Genomic DNA, 26,315 nt, shown 5'->3' with positions numbered 1-26,315 from the left:
GGTGCATCTATCAAGAGAACATATCCCCAGGGTATTAAATTCTGTTATTCTGCTTCTTTGCATGTAACTTGACAGAGACAAATATAAGCATCCAAGCTACTGAATTTGAGAAGGATGTGTATTTTCCCCCAAATCCATTCAAAGTGATTCTACTCCCAAGGGATTACATTTGAGTCTAACTTTCCTCTGATTTACTATTTTAGCTGAGCTGATGGATTATGAAGGAGAGTAATTTCTTTTTCATACTGTTTTCCTGAATCTGCCATTCAAAACTTGTTGTGTGGGGACAGAATGGTTCATAAACATTATTTTCCTGGAGGAAAATGGCTTCTCACAGTAAAAAGGAGCTCTGAACAGAGTTTCTCCGTACACATGTTTGCCCATCAGTGACTGACAGAGAAGCCACTGTGTATGTTAAGGATGTGGACTTGTTAAATAAGACTTCTTATTTGGAAAGTTTTTCAAATAGACTCGGAAGGATGGGTTATATTCAGGTCTAGAGAAAGAAATTACATAGAATTCTGTTTTACCGGAATCTGTAGATTATATGGTAAACTAGTACCATAGTAGGAGCATCCTTTGGTCAGGGTACATGCCCTAACTTAAATTCCAGATCTCTCAAATATTCCTCAAGTTCAGAGGTCTTCAAAAAGCTAAGCAAAATGAGGTCTTTTATGCTCCTTACATTCTTAAGTTGTCTTTTTATATTAAACTTAAACCCAAATCCTGAAGTCTTAAATTGTGACTACAAATTTTGAACCCTAAACACATCCTTGTTTTTGTTTTGTTTCCTTGTTTGTTTGTTTATGGCTGGGAGGGAGGGAGAGTGGCAGTGAATGCCCTTAAAAAAAATCCTGCTAATATCCTCCTTTTATCCGGAAAACCAAATATTTATAAATCCCTCTGAACCATGTAACTGTGTAACGATTGCAAGTTTGAAAGCACAGTTGTCTGGTTAATCCATTTAAATGCTTATTTTGAATGGGCAGCTGTGAGTCTTTGTGCACACACAGCTTCTCCCCATACTTACTGGTGCGTTATAAAATACCATGGAAATTCTGGTTTGGTTCAGTAGCAACCAGCGTACATGCATATAGTTTTCTATTGTACAAGACAGACTCTCCCCATGCAGAGCACACCCTTGCTTAAGCTGGACTTTAGAGCTGTGGCTGAAGCCAGTTTGCCTGGTCACTTCCAATCTTGGCTGTATAGGTTGCTGAGATCACGCTTAAAGAATGTGGGGGTCCTGGTCAGAGGCACAAAGCACCCCCTAACTCATGAGTTGAACACACTCCAGCAGTTGACACAAAAAGTGCACTTGCGAAGGGCCAGTACAGAGGCACAATACGGAGCTGTGGATGGAAAAAGATCGAGGAACTTTAGTTTTAATTCCTCTACCTAGGTAAAAATAAAACACTGAACAGCAGGACTGCAATTTATGTATGTACTCCACACCATGCCATTGTGCCTAAAATCTTTTGATGTCTTTCTTATGCTATTTGTTCCCTTTGTGCTTCATAATTATGAAGTTTTTCCTACTTGTGAATGTGACAATTAAACTGATATTTGAACAGATGCAGCCCATTCCAATTACTGTGTTCCATTTTGAGGCTGCTTTTGATTAATTTTTTTTTTAAATCCCAAATCCATTCTTTAGGTATGGCTTCATTTGACTGAAGTTCTCTTCCTTGGTCCACTGGATCATTCTTCCAGTTTACAGAAAAGGAAGTGTAGTCAGAATCAGGCCGTTTGAAATCAGAGATGGGAATTACAGTTCAACGAAAGTTTCAGAGCAAAAGGTGAAACTCGGCCAATACTTTTGTCTGGGTTTACAGAGCATTTTCCCAGCCTAGTGATATTTTCAGGTAAATGGTCATCAGACTTTTCCTCTGAAACAAAGCAGAATTGGGGTGACTGGCTGAATTTTATTTTTGTGCTCACATTACAGATCTGCAGCAAAATCAGATGTTTCACTTCAGACAGAGGATATCTGTGCTTCACAGTCCCTTTTATGTAGTCCTTTCTCTTGAAAAAAAGTGTATTCTAAAAACAAGACTGCTCTGACTCTTTCAGCATCCTGTGAAGAGGAGACATCTGCTAGGACTGTGTACTGCTGAGGAAACAGTCACGGAGAGTAATACCTGTCTTCTCAGATGTCTCCCATAAATGTTGTAAAATGACTTGAGACACCAGAAGTTCTTTTTCTACGCTTCAAAGTCAAAATAACCTCCCATCTACTTTCATAGTGGATTTAAACAGCTATGGGGCCCATCCTGAGGTGCCTCTGCAAATATTTCTGGGGAGAAACATCAATCCTTGGAGTGCTCCCCAAAGTGTCATAACCCATGCGGATGAGTCCTAGGCAAGTCCCATCTGCCCTTGCAGTGACGATGCCTGGCAGAAACAAATAACTGCAGAGCCCTTGTTTACTCTCCTGGAAGGGCTGTTACATTTTGTGTTTCAGGGCAAGTGGCATTTGAAAGCAGACTGCGCTCCGGTTGGAGACAGCAGCAGAGAGCATGTCCCCCATGTCCCCGGCACAGTGGGCAGCCTGACCTTGCCCCAGAAGTAACTGCAGGCATAGATCCACAGAGACTTTTCTCTGCCCTCAGCAGTGCTGCTGCTGGTGAAATATGCAGTTTTGCATTACCCTAGCCATGGATTCCCACTCCTCATACCACATTCTTTATTGTGTTTGTGTAGTCAAATAGTTGTCTAGACTGGAGAACTGTTCTGGGTCAAACTGGCCTTTTGGAGGGGGAGGGAGGTGTGGTAAAGGTGCAGTCTGATTCCTCTGTGAGGGAGGAGAAAGTGCAGTGAGGGATGTGAACAAATAACCAGAGCAGGGGAGCAGGACTGCTGTTATTTGCAAACTGAAACTGTTTGTGCAGGTATTTTCTGTATGGCCTCACTAGGGAGAAAAGGAAAAGGGAAGATCTTCTGTGTTCACAATACTTAAGAAACAAATCAGTGCTTTTTCTTAAAATGGTCTGAGGACTTCTTCATGAGGCAGACAATTATTGTTCTCAAAATACGTGTTTCCTTGCATCAAAAAGGAACAACATTAAAAATAAGATGTCAGAAAAGGTGTGTGAGTGTGAAGGAAGCTCTCCAGTGGCATCCCCAAAGGAGGGGTCTGCTGAGGGCTCTGGAAAGCTGCATGTGGCAGGAGCCTTTCAAAAGGGAAGATGGATATGGCCTTATGACTTCCAAAACCTGTCAGGAAAGTGTGTCAGTAGCTTTAAAGGGATATTACTAAAGCAAATAAAATGAAAAATAAAAGCATGAAATGGCAAGTACAGGAGGGATACTTTTTCTGATTCACCACGCAACCTAGCTGTATCAAAGGGAACCTGGGGGAGTCAGACATAACTTTGAATTTCCTGTTTTGTGTGATTTGTCACACTCTTAATGTCAGCGCTTCATTTTCACTGCTTTAAAAAGCAAGCAAAAATCTCCCCCCAAACTAACATCATTCATGACCTTTCCTGGAGGTTCTTCTCCAAGACCTGAGAGGGTTTGCAAGTGCCTGCCAGTCTCCTTAGTGAACAAACAGTATTAATAAACATCTGCTCATCTGTATTAACTCTTCGTGAGGGACAGCAGCTGCTTTTAGGTGTTATTTCCTACAGTTTCTCCTACATTTTAGTTGTCTTAGTCTGCTCTTTTGAATACACTAAAGTCCAGTGGATGTACATTTAGCAGGAGTTTAACTGTAGCAAGGGTTAACTGTAGCAAGGGTTAACTATAGTTTGAGAAAGATTTGGCTTTTTGCCACCTGAATTGCTGCATGCTGCCAGCGTAGAGATCAGTCTTTAAATCATTACCATTTTGCATTTGGAAGAGATGATTTTCTGCCATCTATCTAGCCTTCCTTATTCCTGCTGAAAATGCTGCAGGTAGACAGTAAAGTATCACGAAAGCTTTTTCCACATGCAGAGTTCACACCTCTTGAGCTTATAGTTGATTTAAAAGTAATTGAGTAAACCACATCAACTTTGTGTGCGGTAATTCTCAATTCTGACACTGGCTAGACTTGTTCCTAATATAACCTATACTGAGGTAAATCAGCTTTAAAAGGATTTGAGGATCCACATGCAAAACTGTAAAACCTCCATCCCTTTAATTTAATCAGTTAAACTCATATGGTGGTGTGTGTACGCCAGGCCAGCACTTTGTTACTTGAAGCCATTTGGAAAGTTAAGCATGACAAGGCCGTATACTAAATAATGAGTAAAGCCCTGTAGCAGTGTCATTTGTGAGTGTTTGGCCAAGCAAGTATGTTACTATTTTTGATTTCTGTGTGGCTTTGTGCAGTGGTCTGTGGGAGCTGAGGGCAGGGCTCCATCTGCACAGCGTGCTGTGTGGCTGCCCGCTCGGGTGTCACAGTGATGAGCCAGCACGACAGTTGTCTGTGTAAGGGAGAAGTAGCAACTGTACCCGTGTGCCCACCTACTCTGTCCATCACAGGTAGCACAACTGCAGTTCCCCATGGGAAGGACGGCAGGGTTTGGCAATACAGTATAGCAGGAAGCTCATAACACTTTTGAAGTTAGCCTCGTTGCCCCAACCATAGATCCTAATGTGTTCTGCTGCCCAGAAATTTAGCAGAAGAGGCAGTCACTTGCCCTGTGACATAGACTTCAAAACTTCTCTGCCTTCCTCCCACCCGTAGCCTGTCCAGTGAGGATGCTCCTAAAAAAGCAGACAAGATTTGTCTTTGTGTTAAGCAAATATCACAAGACAGATACTTAGGACTGCTAGTAAGCAATAAAGGGATGCCTTTAGGTAAGCAGCGCTAATACCTTAAGAATATGATTCATTTTTTGATGATCTTATGGATTTTTTAGTTTGTGTGTGGCACTGAGCACATTCAGTAGCCTTGCAGATAAACTGAAGAGCCAGGATGTGTCTCTATGGAATACTTCATGGCTAACAGAAATAGCTTGGCCATAACATTATTAGAAAATGTCCTAAAGTACTGTTCCACCTGTACTGGGTGGACTCTTGAACTTCCCTGTTGGAAACGGGAGTTTAATAAATAGGCCCTTGAAAATAGGGTTGAATGACTCTTAAAGGTGGACATTCCTCATTTCTGTTGTAGTAAGAGAGATGAAGGAAAAAAGTATAAACTAAGCTTTTGGAGGCAGTATGTGCCTCTTTCAGGAGAAATTATTAACCTTCCCCAACACCCTTACAAAGAATGAAGAGCCCTATGATATTTTGAAGCAGGTTGTTGGTGGTAGTGTGACTGTTGAAGGGATCAGGAGTGGAGAGAAGCATGTTTCTATAAACAGGCTTTCTTAACTAGCTGAAGGGAAAGGTACAGTGGGTTCAGAAACTCCATTCAACCTACTTATAAGATTCAATGGCATGGTTTTGTTCTGGTGAGGCTCTGTAGCTGAGAGTGGAGGAGCATTTGTGTTTTTCTGAGTCAGAATTGTTCGTAATTGTGTATGGTTTAGATGTTGGGGGTTTTGCCACAGAGACTCTTCTGTCATGAAAAAATCTTTGCTTCCTTGCATATCACAGAAATAACTGTATAATGCTTGAATGACTGCTGTCTATTTTCGGAGCATATAAGTTGGAAAAATAATATTTGTACAAAGCTGAAGTGTTTGTACTCTTTCAGCTCTGCTTCAAGTGAGGTAATGGCAGCTTTCACTGGGCAGGCAAGGATACAAAAGGAGGTGAAGTTGCAGGATATGCTTTTTAATGGACAGGTCAGAATTAGCTATGCAAACATCAGTTCTGAACCATGAATCATGCTCATTCCAACAAGGCAGGAAAGCTGTTTTCCCTAATCTGGTGAACCAGATGAGCATTGCTGTACTCGATACTCACTATATATCTGAAGTCACAGAAGGAGTTAACCACCAAAGACAGCTTCCAGTAGATTCCAAATTTAATGCATTATGCAGAAAAAACCCTAGACCCTGTAGTCATAGTTGAATAAATTGATCTTCCTGTTATATCACACACGGTTCTGCAGTGCTGTGTGCTGTTTACTGGCTGTGTTAGGGAGGCTGCGGGTTAAAGTCAGGAGAAGATGAAACGTCCCTCTGAGTGCCCTATGGGAAGCCATCATTTAGATTTTTTTTCAGCCTTTTTGCCTGGAGACAGTATTCTTTTGTTCCGCCTACCATGGAGTGCTAAACAGTGGCCAGAAAATGTGGAAGAGAGCAGCAAATTAAAAATCTGCAGGTAAAAATCCATCTCATTATTTGAAGCATCACAATAATGTTATTTTTATTCCCTGTTTTCAGAATGTGTTCACACTTATATTGTAAGTGCTGAGCTGGAGTCTTCTCACACCCCCACTAATGTGAGTCAGGAGTCATGGCAGCGAGCTCCATTCTTAGGCGTGTTTGAGGCAGTTCACTGCCATGCCCTGTACCAGCGAGAAGAGCCCAGCCCATGATTAAAACTGCCAATGCTAGCTCATTTTGGAAGTAGTGGATAAAAATAGTGTTATTTTAATGCTTTAAATACAAGAATGATTTTTATCTTCAAGATCTCCAGCTTAGTATGCTGTTCCCTCCCTTATTTTCTCTGGTTGTGTCCCTCCCCACAGCTCCTGCCAGATTTGATTCTGTTTCTGTGTCAGTGCCTGCAGCAATCCCTAAAGCAAAGTTTTGCCAGTTCCACTTGCTGTTAAAAGCCAGGCACTTCTACTGCAGAGACAAGTTAAAGTTTTCTAACTCCTGCTTCTTTTCCTTTTGTCTTCTCCCTTTGCACATGCCTTCCCCCGCTCCTTGCCTACTGGTAGGTGGGATATAGTGGTTTCCTACATTTCAGTGTGGTTCATCGGTGGCCTTCCTGCTGTGAACCGGTTCTTCTGCTTTGGCCTTCCTTCATCTGGGGGTGGCCAAACTACTTCTGGCAAAGACTAGCTTGTCAGAACGGCTTACCTAGTCTGCCGCCTTCTTTCCTAGCAAACTTCTCAGTCATGGCTGATGAGCAGGTCGTAGCCCACACAAACCGTTCAAAGGCCAGTGGGCCCCACCGGACCATTTTTTCCTGCCATCTCATAGCAGCTGCTTTGTGGTAGGATGGGTTGCAGGGCTCTATGTGTGTCTCATTTGCATTAACAGTTGTATTGTTGCCACCTGATAGGTGTGACTTGCATTTTTTTCATATGACGGGCAAGAATGTGATAGGCAGAAGCCATGACATGCATCTTCTCCAAGTACTTCACAAAGAAATGTGTTCATAAAAAGGAAGTTATTTTGGTCTTTATCCTTTGCGGAGCCCCGATGAGGTTTGATCGGGCACAAAAGTAACACAAAGGTCCCAACCACTTTGCAAACAAAAGTGCAATCAGTACACCTAAAGGCATGTCTTTAAGTATTGACTAGAGGCAGCTGTTGTGGTAGGCCGGAAGGCTAAAGATCAAAAGGAAACCTAAGAGGTGAAACAGCTTCTGAGGGGAAAAAGGGAGTATGTTGCTAGGGGCAGACCAGGGTGGAGTCAGTGATCTGTGACTATACATGACACAGATCGAGGCAGAGAGATTCTGCAAAAGAATCTGTAAGAATGTGGTTTTCTGGAGTCCTGCCACAGGGATAGTTAAATATCTGGTGAGCTAAACTTTTATGGAACCTGTTTTCCTCCGACACACTTTAGTTGTATGTAAAAGATAGCTCATATTTGGCTTTACAGAGGCTGTTTCAGCTCTCTTGATAATCATTGTTGTTAATCTTAATAGAAATAGTCACAGAAGTCCTGTGTCCGTGGTAATCCTACTGGGGTAAATAATAGTTGAGATAAAGGACTGCAGCCCAAAGCAGCGTCCAGAACAGCATGAACTATGTGAGTTCATATTCACTATGTGAGTATGGGAGTATGTATCACAGAGTGACACTCCATTTCAACTCATGATGACAGTAAGCTCAGAATTGGCAGCTGTAACTGAAAAATTGAAAATACATATTTCATGGGGTTACTCCTGAAGATATTGTCATGGGAGTTACTAGGTGATCTGCAGTGTTGCCAGCTCCTGTGATTTTATGATGAGTCATATGATAGCTGACATTTTTCTTGAAGATCAAGCTCCTGGATTCCAGTGATTTATTTTCTTTTTGTCTTTTCATTTTGTAAGTTAGACAGTAATTCCAACCCTCCTGCTTATGGCCAAAGTTTCAAAACATGACTGACATGCACTCTTAAGAGTCCAGGCAGCAATGGCAAATAAAGGAGAACCCAGCAGTTGTTTTTCAGTTGGGTTTTGTTGGGGTTTTTTTTCCTTTCCTTTATTTCCATGATCTCTCTGGCTAGTTGTGTGATTTTGTAACTCATGACTTTTGAATCTTTGGGGGTGATTATGGTTCTATCTTTTCTTCCTTGTATTACTGCACTAAACATAATCAGTATAATTAAGATTAACCATCAGGATATATCCAGGTCTTAAAAGCAAAGCTCGGATCATGCATTTGCCTTGGCTCCTTCCCTCCTGCAATTAATTCATCAATATTTGTAAGGCAAAGAATGTGCTTTTGCATCGACGCCTCTCCACTTTCATGATGCTGGCAGTGTCCCCATCACTATCAAAGTTCTGCTGAGGTTACAGATTATCTTCTGGGGGTGATAGGCAAAATAGAAAAAATGCTGCGTTTAGTACTGTTCCTGGCAAAACCTGATGTCTTTCTGTTGGATGAGGAGGTAATGCAGCTTGGACATTCTTCATAGCTGCTACTGTGCTTTCCCGCCACTGAGATGTGGTGTCGTGGAGCTGTGCTCTTTGGGAGAACAAGGACAATCTTCTTCTAGGCTTTCTGATAAAGGCATCCTCTTCCTTGCAGATTTCCATGATGTAGTGGAGCGAAGTCTTAAATTCAAGTCTTTCCCATCAGGTGGAATTATTTCACAGCAGCTGAGTAGTTGAGTTCCCATCCCAACATCTCCCTCAGCAATTTTTTTTTTCAAGGCATGGAATCTATCTGCTCAGCAATGCTATTTTATATGTATACATGTGCCAGAGGCACTGGATGAGAGAACAGAAATGCAGTAGCAGTATTTTACAAGACAGGAGTAAGAGAAATTGGATGCTGTTTCTGAAATGCATCCTAGGACATAAATAAAGTTTTCCAGTGTAGATATTCCCAAAAAGACAGCATGTTGGTTTGGGCTTTATTTAAATGTTGTTGGCTTTTGAGAGTTCTGTAACAATACTGAAAAATAAGAGGAATGTAAACTATAGCCTGCTGATACCTCAATGAAAGTTACACATCTGCAAACAACAGACACAAAGCAAACAACTTCAAGACAGTCAATAGACTTTGGGTGAGGAGTACTGTTTATAAGGTCCTGAGAAGTTTTAAAAAAGATGTAAGCATAGACTAAAAGTGTTGTCCTGCAAGCCTGGCTCCGCCAGAATTCATGGAGTTGATATTTCTTACGTGGCTGCTCTAGTGTCTCTTCCATGATATCCAGCCCACATGTTGGCTTACATGTTCCATGCATTTTAACCATGGTGACTGATCTATGCTGAACTGGTTGGTTGAAAGCTTCATAGCCAAGAAACCGCAGCCTTTTATTTGGAGCCCTCTCCATGGACAAGGAAGCACAGAAAGCTAGAATTAGGCTTCCTGTAGAAGTCAAAATAAGAAAACTAACATTAGAGAGTGGATGGCAAAACTCAGATTTTAGGAGACAAGCACACATTTTAGGATGGCTTTCTTCAGATGTGCAAATCTGTGTTTTCTCCATTGACTTTCCCATTATATCCACTCTTTTTTTTCATGCAAAATGAAAGGTTGCTTCTGTCCACAGTCTTCAAGTGACTTTGGTTGTCTGAACAGGAGAAAACCTTGAGGGGTTGGCTCTTGGGGTATGAAGTGCACAGCAGGATAGTCAAGCATTTTTAGAGATGGACATTCAAGTGACTACAAGAAGAGGAACAATCTTGCTGGTCATGAACCACTCATTGCTTGTGGGCCCCTCAGGGAATGAGTGAATACACTTCCCTAGGGAAGAACCCTACCAACTTGTCATTCTCCAGGCAGGATTTTGTTGGTTAGAGATAGGTTTGAGTGCATGTGACTTGGAAGGAGACCAATCTTTCCTGGATTTCTAAGTCCTCAGAGTCTAGTAGCAGGTTGTGATCAGAAGAGAGTGATGTTGAGGTTAACATCTGACTCCAGATTTAAGGCCCTTTGCAGAGGCTGATTTCAGTATCGGTCTGATAGGAGAATTTCAGCATCAGCCTGATAGGGGAAGGGCAAATTTGGCTTTAGTTTGGAACTAGATGGGTTATCACAGTGGGCAAGGCCGAGCTGTATTCATGAACACACCAACACATGCTAGAGCAGTGTGACAGTATTAGGGAAAGTAAACTGCAGTCTAACTTTAAATCAGATGAAGCATGAAAGAAAGTTTGTCCACCTGTGCAGTTTATCCAGTACCTTGAACTGCCAGAGGCATGAATAGAGAGGCACTGCACTGTCAGCCTGTATTACAAGAATTCGGGGGGGGAAAATTCAAGTGTAGTCAGATATGGAAGTCCTCAAATCCTGCTAGCTTTTGCCATTAATTTAAGCTGTTCAGAAATTAGCTGGCCCTAACTACCCAGCCTTTTGCTAGTAATTGCATTAAGGCCTACCACTCTTAGAAACTTAAGGTTTGTGACCTTGCAGTGGATTGCTGCTTTCCAGATAGCTTTTTTTTTTAAAAATCAAGTTGCTTGGTTTGGAGATCCCTTGTTGGAAGAAGTCCAAATATATTTTCATATGTTTGTTCCAGTGGGTGAGTCTTGGCAGAAGCTGGCATGGCCGGGGATGGCACAGGAACGAGCCCTGCTTCTCAGCAAACATAATGTGTTTGAACCAGTTTACCTAAGGACCCACCTTCATGTGTCTTTTGGCTCCAATGCTGTGGGCACTAGAGAGGACTGAGTTGTGTCTGTGGCAGAGGCATCCATCGCAACATGGCTGCCCAGTGAAACATGGAGCCGCGTGAGCTCAGAGCTGAAAGCAGTGTAGATGCAGCTATAGTCTTTGCAGTCTGAACAGCAGATGTCTTTCCCCTGAGCAGCTTGGCACCCTGCCACAGGTTTCCTGTGTGAACTTGGGTGAGTCACTTCATCTCTCCCTTGATATTTGTCTTTATTGTTCATCCAGGCTTTTAGGAGCATAGATTGTCTCTTACTGGGTAGAGGGACAGTCCCTCATTATCAGGTTGTTTTGATCGTTACTGGAACCTAGATAAATCGATACAGCTATTAGTTTCTCTTCAACATGTGGTAAATAAGAGGTACTATCCAGAAAAGAGGAGCAATTTGCCATAATGATTATTATATTAACGCATATTTTATAGAACACTAGATGCAAGACCTTTTGAGTTCCTACCACACCTACTTCAGTGAGGCTTTGTTCTTCTGCATGGCTTCTGGGAGTTGTTGCAACACAAATAATTAAGAACAAGAAATGTTTACCTGGGGCTTAAAATTCAGCCAGCCTGTAACGTACTGCCAGCATTCCTCACCCGAGTAAGTGCTCCCAGTGAGCTCATCATAGCCCTCCCCTCTGTGTAGGAGCTTCTTCTATACCACTAAAATCATTGGGAGTTTTGCCACTGATTACAATGGCAGTAAGATCAGAGACCTTAGGTCAGTACTGGAGCATGCTAGTGATGAGAAGGATGTGTGATTTGGCTGAAGAGGGAAGACTTTTCTCTCAGTCCCTTACAATGGGTCAGAAATCCATTGAAAATCTTAGCAAGAGGCCTTTTTATTTCCTTCTGGAAAAAGCATGTATATTTATTTCCTGTAATAAAATATTCTAATGGTAGTAAATAGTGACGTTCTAGAAGGAAAAAATTGATTTCTCAGCTAATGGAGGAGAGAGGGGGAAATTACGAATCCCTGGTTGCCTGTATCGGTTGACTAGCAACATTTGGCCACAGAGAGCAATATGAACATAGTTTTAACACACAGATGGCTACAAGAGAAGGGCTGTGCTATATGAAGCCCAGTATCTCCTTAAAGTGGTTCAGCCTACTTTTCTAAATATATTATGAAGTGAGTCAGACTGAAACTGTTGTAGATAGTCTGCTCCACTTCAGATAGTTGCATATTCATTTTAGCTTTAGAAAAAAGTTTATGTTGGCATTTTCTGTTCCTTGTAGTCACGCTGGCTTTTCAAAATAGTTTTTGAGCTAAACATATGTTTCCTGAAATTCATACACTGGGTCAAAAAATATCCCTTCCCTTACTGCTACCACACACTGAAGCAGATCATGAGTACTAACACTCCAAACCAGTAAGCAAGTAATTCTTCATTGCCTGGGTGCAGAAATGTAGCTGTTGGGTCAAAGTAAACTTCTACAAGGCAGACTGTCATTGCAAGTTCGTTTGAGTTCAAGTCCCCTTGAGTTGGCCCAGGAGGACTCCAGTAGCAGATTACATGGGCTTCATAGATGCCCTATTGCATTTCCAGCTTGAGTTTCACCCACAACCTCTGGCAGACCATCCACCTTAAGTTGAAAGTCAGTTCCAGCTCTGTGTTTTATTATGTGAACAGTAATCAGATTAAGCATGACACCTGGATTATGCCTCAGGGTAGTAAAGACAAACTTGCAAAACTCATCATGATCCATGTCATAATGATGTCACCCACCTAACGTGCATTCCCACTATGATATCCATAGTTACTTTGGCACACAGACCACGATGCAGTATATTGTACAGCGGGGACAGATATGTTGTCTGTGAATAATGCAAATGGGTGACTGCAGAGTAGTTATTTCAGTGCAAACTGAACTCAGAATAAGCTTGATTCTGCAAATTACAAAGCAACTTTTGGTCCCTCAAGTCAATAGAATTTGATTTCATTTTTCAAATTCACTTTGGTTAACCTGGTCTTGACACTGTGGCACTTGTCCTGTTGTAAAGAAAATTGGTAGCTGTGAAAGATCAAAGATTTTCTCATTTAAGGTGGGAGGGAATATTTGCTGCTGATGAAAACCTTATCTTCATAATGAGCAATAACACAATCTGATAATCTACCATTATCGAGTTTTCTTCTCTTTTTTTTTTCCTTAAGCCGAAATTATGTCACCTGTAGACAGAAATAAGGAAAATGGATTGCAAATGCCAAACCTATGCAAATTTTGTGACATTAAAGTAACAACCTGCTCAAACCAACATCAGTGCAAGAGCAACTGCAACATCACTGCTATCTGTGAGAAGAATAGTGAAGTCTGTGTCGCTATATGGTAAGTTATTTCTTCATACAGGTGGGGAGGGGAGCACACCCTCATTCATCATTACTTAGTACTTTCCTTGATTGCTCTGATACTCAGAATGTCCCTGCTATTTCACCAGGCTTTGCTCTCTTGCTTCCAACTCATATCTGTGCTCAGCATACTGAGAGTTGCTTGAGGTTAACAACAATTCTGATATGAAATGTTCTGGGGATTTTTTTTTTCTAAAGCAGTTCTGTTCCAGCTTATGCTGTTATTGGAAAAGAGGCATGTTTTTGCTCAAACCATTAAGCTGCATCCACCCACAGCACTCAGAGTAGAAACAGATTTGAGACTCAGAGAGGATTGTGGTGGCATTTGCTGAAGAAAGACAATTCTCTCTCAGGTTTCGAAGTGAACTAGAGTATGTAGATCGATCCCAGGAGGGTTATTTACGATGTATAGGTAGAAATACTTTCTCTTAATGGTAAAATAATCTTCTGTGTATATAGTGACTCTGATGTAGGCGTAGTGGTTTTTTATATAGCGTCTGTCTAGGTTCAAAGAAATCAAGTGTATATGAAAATGAGTTGGATTTTTTTTTAGGATTTGTTGACGCTAAACTTGCATTCCAGTCTAAAAACTGGGAGTTTGCCCTTCCATAAATGGTAAGCCAATCCTACCAAAGAAAACCGGAAACACTCTTAATGAGTTCATAAGTGGACAAAAGGAACAGAACTGAGTATTTGCAACATTGCTGCTGATTTAGGAACATAATTAGAACCACTTACAGAAAGGCATAATTAATTAATTTATTGAGGGATTAGTTGTGTCCATTGACTTGAAGAGATGTTCAGCATAATTGGAAGTAGACACTTGAAATGCAGGATCAGTCCAGTGTGCTGTTCCATATTTGTCCTCTGCTCCTTTAGTAAGTGGTCAGTGCCTGCTATTGCCATACAAAGTGCCTGTAGTACAATTTAAGATACATTCTGGATTTTTAATGCCAACTTATCCAAAAGGCAAATGAGTTGAGAACTTTAAATAAAGTGCTCTTTGCCTCTGAGTCTTGTGTCAATGAATTGAAATCTGTGGACCAGGACAAAACATGGGAATATGGTCCAGATTATCAGCTGTAAATATTTCCCTGACAGCGAGGCAACACTAGCTTGCACCATTCTATTGTTGGTCTTGTTTTTGGGGTTTTTTGGCTGGTTTTTTTTTAATTATAAGGATAACTCCTTCAGTGCAGAAATTGTGCTGATTGTAGGCTTCAAAAGCAAAACGAAAAGGCCAACTCACTAGAAATTCCTCAGATTTTGAGGAAATAATTCAGTTTTAAACATAATTTCCCACAGATTTTTACTGTCTGCACAGTGACCACAAAAACCAAAAGTATGTTCTGAAGTTCACAGCAGTTCATTGAGCATTAGCCTGAATAATTCTGGGTGAGATTTTCAAAGGCACTTATTGGAGCTTAGTGGTAATATGATACAGGAATACCATTGTACAAATGCCCCAGTGTGAGGAGCCCAGACACAGCCAAAATTACCCCATTCAGGAAAGGTGAAGAAGAACATATGATACTCTTTAAATCCCATTTGAGTTCTCAAGAGAGGCAAATTTCAGGCAGGCACAGTCCTGTCTGCTCCCTTTGTAAAATATTGCTTCTTTGATTTCAATTTTCTCCCTTTCATTTTTAGGAGACAGAATGATGAAAATGTGACATTAGAAACAATATGCCATGATCCCCAGAAAACACTGTATGGTCACATGTTGGATGACTCCAGCTCAGAGCAGTGTTTGATGAGAGAAAAGAAGGAAGATGGGGGATTGATGTTCATGTGTTCCTGTACAGGTGAAGAATGCAATGATGTGCTCATGTTTCCATCAGGTAGGTTTAATAATTTACCCTGCATTCCTAAGCTGTACCTTGCAAGTACTATTAACTGTGTCATACCAATGGACTTTGGAATCTCATTTTGTGGAGGAAACCTTCTAGTGGCAAGAGCTATTTTGGTCTCTTCTGATCTCTTCTCAGTCTTGCAAAATCTCAACCTTTCTTTTCTATGTTCAGAGGTTATTTCTTCCTGCCAGGCTGTCTTCCTTTTGAAGTAAGTCTGATACTCAGCTCAAGACATTGCACTTAAAAGTTGATGAAAAGAAAGATGAAAGCAAGATGTTTAGAGCTGTTCTGTTGACACACCAAAATGCAACATATGCTAAGTACATTATAAAACATAAACAAGGGGTAAATGCCATATTTAAGGTCTTGCCTCTTCTAAAAGGCTGTATTGCCATAGTGTGACATCTGTATATACAGATACTACTGAGTAACTTGATAGGATGTGAATTTAAAGTCAGCTTCTCTGATGTAACTGACCATCTGCACTTCTTCTGTGGTGGGCATGAAGTAGCTAGAAGGTTCTTTCACTAGTGGATACGCTACCTCATACTTACTGTGGCACAAGGACATGTACGTGAGTTCAGTTAAACTATTGAAATCTGAGTATAGGCCAAATCACAAGTGCATAACCTGTCCCCACTGTACTTCATGAATGCCTATATACACCACTGCAAATACAGTAAAGGCAGTGCAGGTGTGTGCAGTGCTGGTGGACCTCATCTTGCACACACAGATGTGCATGTGTGCATGCACGCACCTCACTTTATTTTCTCCTACCTGCTGGATCCCACAATGATTCTTTTATTGAGACTAAGTCAGGTCTCTCGCAAGCGAGTGTGAGGCCTACTGTGAAGAACTTTGTGTGCACGCACATCTAAATGAGTATGGCACACGGAACCCATCCTTGTCACCTCCAAGTTCCTCAGAAAAGGATATAATCAGATCCTTGTTATCTGAGATAATGAAGGGCTGGGACACTGTTTCCACTCCTGTGAAACATGGTGTGTGACTGCACTGAGGCAGACAACTATGTGAGTGGCTTCTAGCTCTCGCTTCTCAGCCCTCCAAGAAGGCTAACTAGTTCAGGTTGCAAAACCACACCAGAGTAGCCAAGAGCAAGCTAGAAAGTCTTTGCCTCCCTTGGCCCAGGCTATCCATATCTGGTGCCATGTCCTCCCCTCTTCCTCATGCCCTCCCCATGCTTGATTTGAAACCAGACAACCTGACTGCTGATCCATGGTTGTATGACCTACCCTTGCTTGGGTGGGCTTTAAAGGAGTTGGAGTAAATATTGGTATTGATGTGAGCACAGGTGGTAGACCCAGGACCTGATTCTAACAGATTGCCTTGATTTTATTGAAGAGAATGTGTTCCCAGTGAAAAGGTCTTACTCTGTGTCAGCTGTCTGGAGTTTTTATACAAAGCAAACCACACCCTTGTGGATTTTGGCTAATTTGTTATAAATTAGTCACGTTATAGCTGTTTCTCCTGGAGCTATGTAGCTGAATACAATCGCTCTGACAAATGTGTGTCTTCTGTGTGTATGTTTATGAAAACTGTTCTATAAATTCAACACCAAGTGCCTTCATTCATGTAAACTCTGCAGCCCCCCTCACCCTTCTAGAGCAGCCTAAAAGCAGCTGTAGTATAAATTAAAACCCAGTCTTTTTACCCTGATTTCTTTCACTCTTCGGAGCGGAGCATTTCCTTCTAGGTCATGTGCTGTAAGCACTCTAGGTGACTCCTGAAAACTGTGCCCTGCATTCACATGTAGTAAGTGAATAACTACAGATAAAAATTAATGTAAAACTTCAGTTTGTAACATTTCCAGTTCATTCACAAACACAAGCATTAACTCCAGTTAGGAGGGGGGAGAACTGAGGCTTTGTCATTCCTTTTTTATTGTTGTGGATTAGTGTTTCTTTTAAATGAAAACAGCCCCTTTGGGTTGCTTGCCTGGTTAGCCATGGCAGGAAGACAAACGATTTTTACAGTATCAGACATGCGGTTTCCTGTCTGTGTTTAACTTTGAGCAGAACATCACAGCCAGCTGGTCCACGGCTCCTCCAGACAACTAGATAATAGCCTGTAATAATTTTGCCTTTGGAATGACTGTCATTCACATCTATTCTGTACATCTCTTGCCTTTTTTTCTCTCTCCATTTCTTATACACCAGAGCAAGAATTTTTGCAGTGTTTTTGCACATCCTGTAGTTTTAGAGAGTGGACAAAAGCTAGTCTAAAAAAGCCTGATCAAAAAGTGATTGATTGTACTCATTTATTAGCAGAAACTGAGATGATAAAAAAGATTGTAATTTTTCACCTGATAATCACAGCCTTTCCTTTCAAGCTATTGCTATAAATGATCAGTGTTCTAGCTCCTCTTCCTCCTGGGTGCACACTTAATACAGACCAGATTTAGTTTGTTCCTGGTGTTTTTGAGGTAAGAAAGAAAATTGTCGGTAAGGCAACAAGTTCTGATTTCCACCAGAGGTTAGTCACTATGTTCCAGTGATTCACAGCTGAGCTGTTATTGCTTATAGAAGAATTGCTTTATAGCACTGTTGGCTTGTATCACTTTTGACTGTGAAGAGTAAATCTCCTGACTCCATTTTTAGACACAAACATCTAAAGGTTTTGGGTAGTGGTGTTACCAATTAATATGTATAATGTGATTGAAATAACCAGGGAGCTGGTAAAGTCCGTGTACAGCCCCCATCAGTTAATATTTAAAACAGGGAAACAATAATGAGACATGATTTAGGGTTTAGGAATAAACTATTAGACAATGGGGCTTTGTAGATAGGTAGAATGCTTATGTCAGAAAAGAGAATAGACTGTGGCCTGATCAACAAACCTTGAAGAACCTCTTGGAACTCCCAAGACACAGTAAGAAGTAAGTAAAAGGTAATTCCTACAGGGGGAGATCGCAACCACCGACTCATTGACCACCTACTCAAATGATACCAGCTACTCAAAAGAAGACAATGAAGGAAGAAGATAGAGTCTGCGCACTAATTTACATGAGAGGCGAAGAAGAAAGAACCAATCATTTAGGGAAATAATAATGAATATGTATTACTTAAGTATATAAATGTGGGAATTTTTGAGACAAGGGTGTGCTGTCTTTAGACAGGCACCCATTCGTGCGCATCAATGAAATTAGTGTGAAAATACCTCGACTCTGTGTGTTATCGGCTTGCACACCGGGTAAACAAACCCCGTTTGTGGGACAACAGTTTTCTGGTGACCCAGATGGGACCTTGCTGACAGCCTTGCCCGGATCATCTTGCTGCACCCAACGGGGAGAAAAGAACTGAGTGGACTCCAGCACGCACCAGCCTGTTGAGCGGGGATTCCATCAGCTCCTCTCCTGCTGTCGGTCGGTAAGCGACACAATGGTGCAAAGCTATTTAAAAGAGGTTTTTTTTTTTTTTTTAGAAAAAGGGGGGAGAGGAAAACTACTTAAAATCAGTGAGCATTTGGATCCTGCATAAGACGTATCAAGGAGGATACGCAGCAGAAGACGAAGGGAGATATCCTTCGTAAACTGTTTTCGATACCAAAATGGATGCTACTGCTTCTCAGGAAGTGCCCTCCTGCTCTCCCTTAGGATGCATCCTAAAGAATTGGAATAAATTTGGTGGGATCCCCTGACAAAAGATAAATTAAAACGTTATTGTAATCAGTGGTGGCCACAATACCAATTAGGGGACGGTGAGAAGTGGCCAGAAAATGGATCTTTGAAATATAATACACATAGGACTGAAAAATGGGATGAGGTGCCTTATGTTGATTTATTCTTTACTTTGAGGAATCATTGGAATGTTCAAAAAAAAAATGTGGCTTAGTAGATTCTAAATGTCAAATTGATATATATGCATTAAAAAAAAAAAGGAAAAAGGAACTAAATCTTGTTGTACAGGATGTAGGGGTGAAAAAACTGAGACTGGAGAAAATGAAGAGGATGTACAATTACTAGTATACCCCTCTAAGAATTCAGAGGCAAATAGTTCGAGTGATGAAGAAAGTGATAATATGAGTCCAGTCTCAGGAAGAACGAGACAACAGAAACCTATAGTGCAGGCTCCCCTTAGACAAGCAGTGGGACCAGAAGGAACACCAGTATATGTACATGTACCGTTTACCACCTCTGATTTGTTAAATTGGAAACAGGTGATTGGATCATATTGAAGCAATCCTGAAAGCATGCATAGTACTATCAAAACTGTGATGATGACTCATAACCCTGATTGAAGAGATATACAGGCCCTTTTAGAATATTTGTTCACGACTGAAGAAAGAAGAACAGTTTTAGAAAAAGCTGGGAAAGGAATGACCCAACAGCATGGCGGGGTACCTAATATGGACATTTACCTCCCAAAAGAAGATCTTCATTGGGACCCTAATATGGGGGGAGGAATGGAAAGGCTAAAAGAGTACCAAAAATTTATTTTATATGGTATTCAACACAGGTACCAAAAATTTATTTTATATGGAATTCAACACAGTGTACAGAAACCTAAAAATTTATCCAAATTATATGAAATAAGACAAAGGGATAAAGAGACCACTTCTGCTTTCTATGAGAGATTGTGCAAAGTGACACGAAAATGGACTGATTTAGATCCAGAAGATCCCAGCAATTTGAATTGTTTAATATGTTGTTTATTTGTCAAGCTGCAACAGATATTAGAATAAAATTGCAAAAAGTAGAAGGGGCAGATAGAATGACAATTTCACAGTTATTATCCATTACATATAAAGTATATAATAATCGACATGAGGAGGCTGAGAAGGAAAAACGAGGATAGGCCAAAATTCAGGCATCCCTAGTAGCTGCCCTAAATGATGGGAGAAGTAGATGGCAAGGAAAAGGACGTGGAAGAGGTGGATTTCAAGGAAGGGGAAGAGGACAGGGAAGTTATGGTAGAGGAAATTACAACGTCCCTTTAGGAACAAATCAACGTGCATATTGCAGACAGGAGGGACATTGGAAAAAGGAATGCCCTAATCTCTCTAATGATAAGGGAAAGAGGAGGCTATTCAAGTAATGACAGAAATCGGGTTAGACTGAAGGGGACCAGAAGAATGTATTAAAATCTCCCCAGCCAATCCTCTGGTTCCAGTTAAGCTGGGGAATGAGATAATAGATTTTTTAGTTGATAGTGGAGCCACACATTCTGTAGTAACTAGTTGTAATGGACCCTTAGGTAAAACTAAGATAAATGTTCTTGGTGCGACAGGGAAAAAGACCTTAAGACTGGTTTTAAAACCTATGAAGTATTCAATTGGTAACACTAAATTAACTCATTAATTTCTCTATATACCAGAATGCCCCTTACCACTGCTTGGGCAAGACATACTTTATAAGTTAAATGCACAACTAACCTTTTCTGAAGACTCTGTTCAGTTACATTTTTCTGCAGAGACAGCTTGGAAAGCCCAGATGTGTTTAATAACTGAAGAAAATCCTGATGAAGAAATTAATATTCCAGAAGTACTAAAAGCAGTTACACCTTTGGTACGGGCATCGAAGATACTTGGATGAGCAAAGAATGTGATTCCAGTAAATATTGAAATTAAACCGGGACCCCAGCCGGTAAGAAAAAGACAATATCCTATTAAACCAGAAGTCCAAAAGGGCTTAGAACCTATGATAAGCTCCTTTTTGGAATATGGACTGTTCAAAATATAACACTCCAATTTTACCTGTAAAGAAACCTCATTCTTCAGAATATAGACTGGTACAGGATTTACAAGAAATTAATACGACAGTAATACTTATTTTACAGTGTTGGGCCTAAAAGATGCTTTCTTTTGTATTCCTGTGGATAAGCAAAGCCAGATCATCTTTGCCTTCAAATGGGAAAATCCAACTACAGGGCAAAAGACGCAACTATGTTGGACTGTTCTTCCCCAAAGATTCAAGAATAGCCCCACCTTGTTCAGTAAGATACTGGCTAAAGAGCTGGAACAATGGCAAAGTGGTAATGATGCTGTGACATTGTTGCAATATTGTTTCTGATAGTTATGAGGCATGCTTGGAAGCCACCATTAGTTTGCTTAACTTCCTGGGCCTGGTGGGATATCGAGTTTCTAAGAAAAAGGCACAGATTGGAAAAGAAGAGGTCCAATACATGGGGTTTGAAATTATGAAAGGACAAAGAGAAATAAATAATGAAAGGAAAGAAGCGATTTGTAGGGTCGCTGTGCCTACATCAAAAAGACAATTAAGAGGATTTCTGGAAATGGCTGGGTGGTGTCATTTATGGATCCCCGATTTTGGACTAGTTGCCAAACCATTGTATGCCGCCATAAAGATCCTTGAATGGACACCAGAATATAGAAAAAGTTTTGATGAAATTAAGAGAAAGCTTATGGAAGCCCCTGCCTTAGAACTTTCAAATTTAAGAAAGCCCTTTTATTTGTATGTACATGAAAGACAGCATGTGGCACTAGGAGTTTTGACATGAAAACTGGGAAGCTGGAAAAGACCAGTAGGATACTTTTCCAAGCGATTAGATAAAGTCAGCAAAGGATGGCCAGCCTGCCTGAGGGCAGTAGCAGCTACTGTAACATTGATTGAAGAATTTTGGAAATTAACATTAGGCCAACCAATTACTGTGTTTGTATCACATGCCATGTCATTTCTCCTCAAAAACAAAGGACGTCATTGCATATCACCAAGCAGGTTAGCTAAATATCAAGCTGTGTTGCTGGAACAAGATGATGTAGCAATTTCAGTGACTTCTGCTCTGAATTCTGCTACTTTACTCCCGATTTCTGAACCCACTGAATTGCATCATGACTCTTTGACTACTATTGAACGGGTGTATTCCAGTAGACCTGACCTGCGGGATGTACCCTTGCCTGATGCAGAGTTGGAGCTGTTCATTGATGGAAGCAGTTTTGTTTTGAAAGGAAGGCAAAAAGCTGGATATGCTGTGGTAACATCTACTCAAACTTCAGAAGCTAAATCTTTGCCTAATAATACTTCTGCCCAAAAGGCAGAATTGGTAGCATTAACACAAACCTTGGAACTTGGCCAAGGAAAAAGTCAATATCTATACTGATTCTAAATAAGCTTTTGGAGTGGTCCATGCACATGGAGAGATTTGAAAAGAAGGAGAACTTTTAAGCTCGCAAAGAACCCCAATTAAACCTGGAGAAGAAATAATGAAACTTTTACAGGCAGTTCTTCAACCCAAGGAAGTTGCAATAATACATTGTAAAGCCCATCAAAGAGGGAATAGTGAAATAGAGAAATTGAAAAGCAGATCGGGTGGCAAAAGAGGCAACTCTAAGTCAAAATTTGAAGGAGCCTTAATTCCAGCACCTCATTTAGAATTATCACTTCCACAATATACTGAGAGAGAAGATCAATTAGCAGAACAATTAGATTGTTCTAAAAATGATCAGCGATTGTGGGTGACACCTTTAAGATGCTTGCTACTTTCTATAAAGATGATGGAAATTCTACTTAAAAGATTGCATCAGGAAACACATTAAGGGGGAGATGCATTAATATTGACTGCCAAAAAAGATATGTTGTAGGACCAAAAATGCAAAATCTAACAGATATAATAGTTAAAATATGTGCTATTTCTTGTGCTAGTAATCAAACGATTACCAAGAGGGTTGTAGGCGGAGTTGTGAAACAAGGAATAACTCCTGGGGAATACTGGCAAATAGATTTTACAGAACTACCAAGATGTAATTTATACAAATACTTACTGGTGATAGTAAATACCTTTCTAGTTGGCCAGAGGCCTTTCCATGTCGTACCAACAAGGCTACAGAAGTAATTAAGGCCTTATTGAAAGAAATTATCGCTAGGTTTGGTATTCCAGAAAGAATTTCGTCTGATAAAGGACCCCATTTTATTGTAGAAATAGTACAGGGAGTTTCTAGATTTTGGGGTATTTAATGAAATTTACATACCCCTTGGAATCCAGAGTCCAATGGCAAAATAATCATGTAGAAATATAAGAAAGGCAACGGAGACAGGGTAGTTAAATAAAATCCTGCATGGGTTTGGATTCTTCCAGACTGGATGATTACAAAGCTTACTACAGAATCTAATCATTTTGGTTATTATAGTGATTTTTCTTTGTATTTTGTTTGGATGTCTTAAGAGTATCATTATGAGACGGGTATCTCAATCGTATGTATTAATGATAAGAGATAGAAAATGAGACTTGTTGAAGTATGTTAAAGCTTCCCAAGTCTTAAAGGGGGGGAAATTGTTATCAATTAATGTGTATAATATGATTGAAATAACCAGGGAGCTGGTAAAGTCCGTGTACAGCCCCCATCAGTTAATATTTAAAACAGGGAAACAATAATGAGACATGATTTAGGGTTTAGGAATAAACTATTAGACAATGGGGCTTTGTAGATAGGTAGAATGCTTATGTCAGAAAAGAGAATAGACTGTGGCCTGATCAACAAACCTTGAAGAACCTCTTGGAACTCCCGAGACACAGTAAGAAGTAAGTAAAAGGTAATTCCTACAGGGGGAGATCGCAACCACCGACTCATTGACCACCTACTCAAATGATACCAGCTACTCAAAAGAAGACAATGAAGGAAGAAGATAGAGTCTGCGCACTAATTTACATGAGAGGCGAAGAAGAAAGAACCAATCATTTAGGGAAATAATAATGAATATGTATTACTTAAGTATATAAATGTGGGAATTTTTGAGACAAGGGTGTGCTGTCTTTAGACAGGCACCCATTCGTGCGCATCAATGAAATTAGTGTGAAAATACCTCGACTCTGTGTGTTATCGGCTTGCACACCGGGTAAACAAACCCCGTTTGTAGGACAACAGTGGGAGGTGTTGTGACTCACCCAAGGGTGGCTTTGGAAATGTTTGAAGTAGTCACATCCAAATCAAATACCTGTTTCTTGTGTGGACTCTCATTTAAGTTGGCAATCTGCAAAATGAGGAAGACACAGTCAGAGATGTGCCTAAACATGCCTGTAGTTCTGCTGTGTCAGGGGGGCTTCTGACCCTGATTCAGATCCCTGGCATTTCAGGCCATGGGCAGCTGGTGGAAAACACTGTGTACAGAATCCCTCCAAACAATGTTCTGTAGTTCTTGGAGAAATAATATGCAGGAGACAGGTGGCCATTGCAAATCTGACTACTCCGTGTTTATTTTTTAATCCCTCTCTTTTTTGCCAAACAAAATTGTGGGTGACTGGCAAGCAGCTTACACCCCTGTGGTGGAAAAATGCTTCTCACAGCAAAACTCAATGCCAGTCTGTTTTAATTATTATTTATTCAAATGTCTAATGTCAGTGTTACCAAAAGGCAAAGCCAGGGAGCAAAACCACTGGAAAAGATTAGCCAAAATCGGGGGAAAAAAGGCTCTGGCTGGTTAGAAGTTGGCTAGGTGGCAGACAGAGGCCTGGTCCGGCTGTCATGGAAAAGATGAGTGCAGGACTGGACTATCAGGGGTTTTTCCTCCCTGATGTCTAGATGTGTCTGGTGGATCTTCTGCACCTTGCTTTGCCTTCTTATGTTTTGACCTGTTGTGATGAACCAGGTCTGTCTGTAGCTGTTTGTACAGTTCCAGGCCTCCCTTGGTGTTTGGGCAGCTTTGTTCCTCAGCCTTCCATTTGCCACACCATCTCCCAGCCTCTATTCATCAGCCAGTGCGAGGATGACAAATGCCTAACAAAGTTCTTCTTTATTAAGAATCCTAAGCTATTTGGCTAAGGTCATGGCTTGTTTACCCAAAGGGACCAAGTAGGACTGTGCTCTTTGCAGCCTCACGTCTGACCCATTCTCCACGCGCAGAGATGACCACGCACTCATTGTAGCTGAGGAAATGGGATACCTGCATGTTACGCAGTGCACGACCTACCTGCTATGCAGTGCAACTTCTTCCTGTTGTGCAGGCTCTTTCAGACACATTCATTCAGCAGCGTGCAAAAGGATGAGCCCAGCACTGGAGACTGCAGACAGGAAAGCAAATCCTTTAAGCACTGTTGTTGTTATATATGCAGTTGTTATCGTGGGCATCAAGTTCAAATCCAAGCAGAAATGCAGAGATCTCAGCATTTGGAAGTAGGATTTGCAGACCTGTAGCACAGCTCTGTTGTTTGGTTTAGAGTTGTTTCATTCTGATAACTTACATGGTGATCATCTTTCATCCTCACCTGTCTTGCCATGCTATGCAGATCTCCATGCAGCTTGCAACCAAGGTGTCTGTGGGATTGTTCAGGTTGACTGTGTTTATTACTCCTGTACTGCAAGATGAGGTCATTACTTTGGGCATTCCCACCACACCTGGTCATAATATGGGAGAAACCTTTAGCAGCAACAATGTATACAAATTTTAATGATTATCTGAATCATTCAGTGACAGAGATGACTGACAGGTCAACAAGAGTTTATGAGAGTAATGAAGCTAATTGGGGAAGTGTGTCAGAGGAGGGGAGGGTGTTGTGCTGCTAATAATCTTCACATTGATCATGGTTTTACTGAGTTTGCTAATTGAGAGTGTAAGAGACGTAAGTATTTGATTAATTGATTGTGGCTGAGTCATTTGCCTGAATGAATTACAGCCTATGGATTGCAATGTGTCAAGTGCTGTGATTGCTCACTGTGTACAGTTGTTACCTGGGAGACCTGGTATTGTTCTGCTGCCTGAACCACCAAAAGCATGCCTGTGTGATGCCTTGTCCTGTGCCCAGATCGCAGGAGATATGGATAATGTTTTAGAGTTTCCTTAACTTGGTATCTCTCACTTGTCTCTAACATGTTGCCCCTGTCTTTTCCTTTCTTTCTCTCCTCTTCCTCTCCTTACTAGAGTCAAAGCGTTAGTGATTTTACTTGCCTACATAGGAGGATCTCAGACTTAAGAGCAAACTTAAGATCTGTGCACAAACAGCCGCCAGGCCATAAATACTCATGTGATGAGTTGTCCAGTGCTCAAGGAACAGCAGAAGGGAGATGATTACAGCTGGACTGCTTCCAAGTGGATTTTAACAAAGGCTTTCATTAATCTGTTTTTCTGTTATCCAACTAACATGTTCAGAAGGTAACTGTCTTCCAGCTGCCCCATAAAAGAGGTCAGTAGCATTACATAACGTTGCACAGAGCCTCTCACTGCTTGTATATTGGCATTGTTCTCATGGTTTCCTCTTAGGTATTTGCAGCCACAGAGTCCCACCCAATGCCTGCAGCTGTATGTAACCAAAGGAGAGGCTGT

At 41.0% G+C, this 26,315-nt stretch overlaps 1 protein-coding gene across 1 annotated transcript in view; it reads left to right on the top strand.

Moving 5' to 3' along the window:
- Positions 1-26,315, top strand: part of TGFBR2 (transforming growth factor beta receptor 2) — a 66,548-nt gene that overhangs the window by 14,785 nt on the left and 25,448 nt on the right. Inside the window, exons 2-3 of the mRNA XM_030009666.2 lie at positions 13,041-13,212; positions 14,883-15,073. Of these exons, the coding sequence (XP_029865526.1) occupies positions 13,041-13,212; positions 14,883-15,073 (363 nt within the window). The remainder of the gene's footprint in view (positions 1-13,040; positions 13,213-14,882; positions 15,074-26,315) is intronic.

Source organism: Aquila chrysaetos, chromosome 3 (genome assembly GCF_900496995.4).
Source record: "Aquila chrysaetos chrysaetos chromosome 3, bAquChr1.4, whole genome shotgun sequence".
In the NCBI taxonomy this organism is placed as follows: Eukaryota; Metazoa; Chordata; class Aves; order Accipitriformes; family Accipitridae; genus Aquila; species Aquila chrysaetos.
The sequence above is the reverse complement of the archived record's forward strand: the minus strand, read 5'-3'. Positions and strand labels throughout refer to the sequence as shown.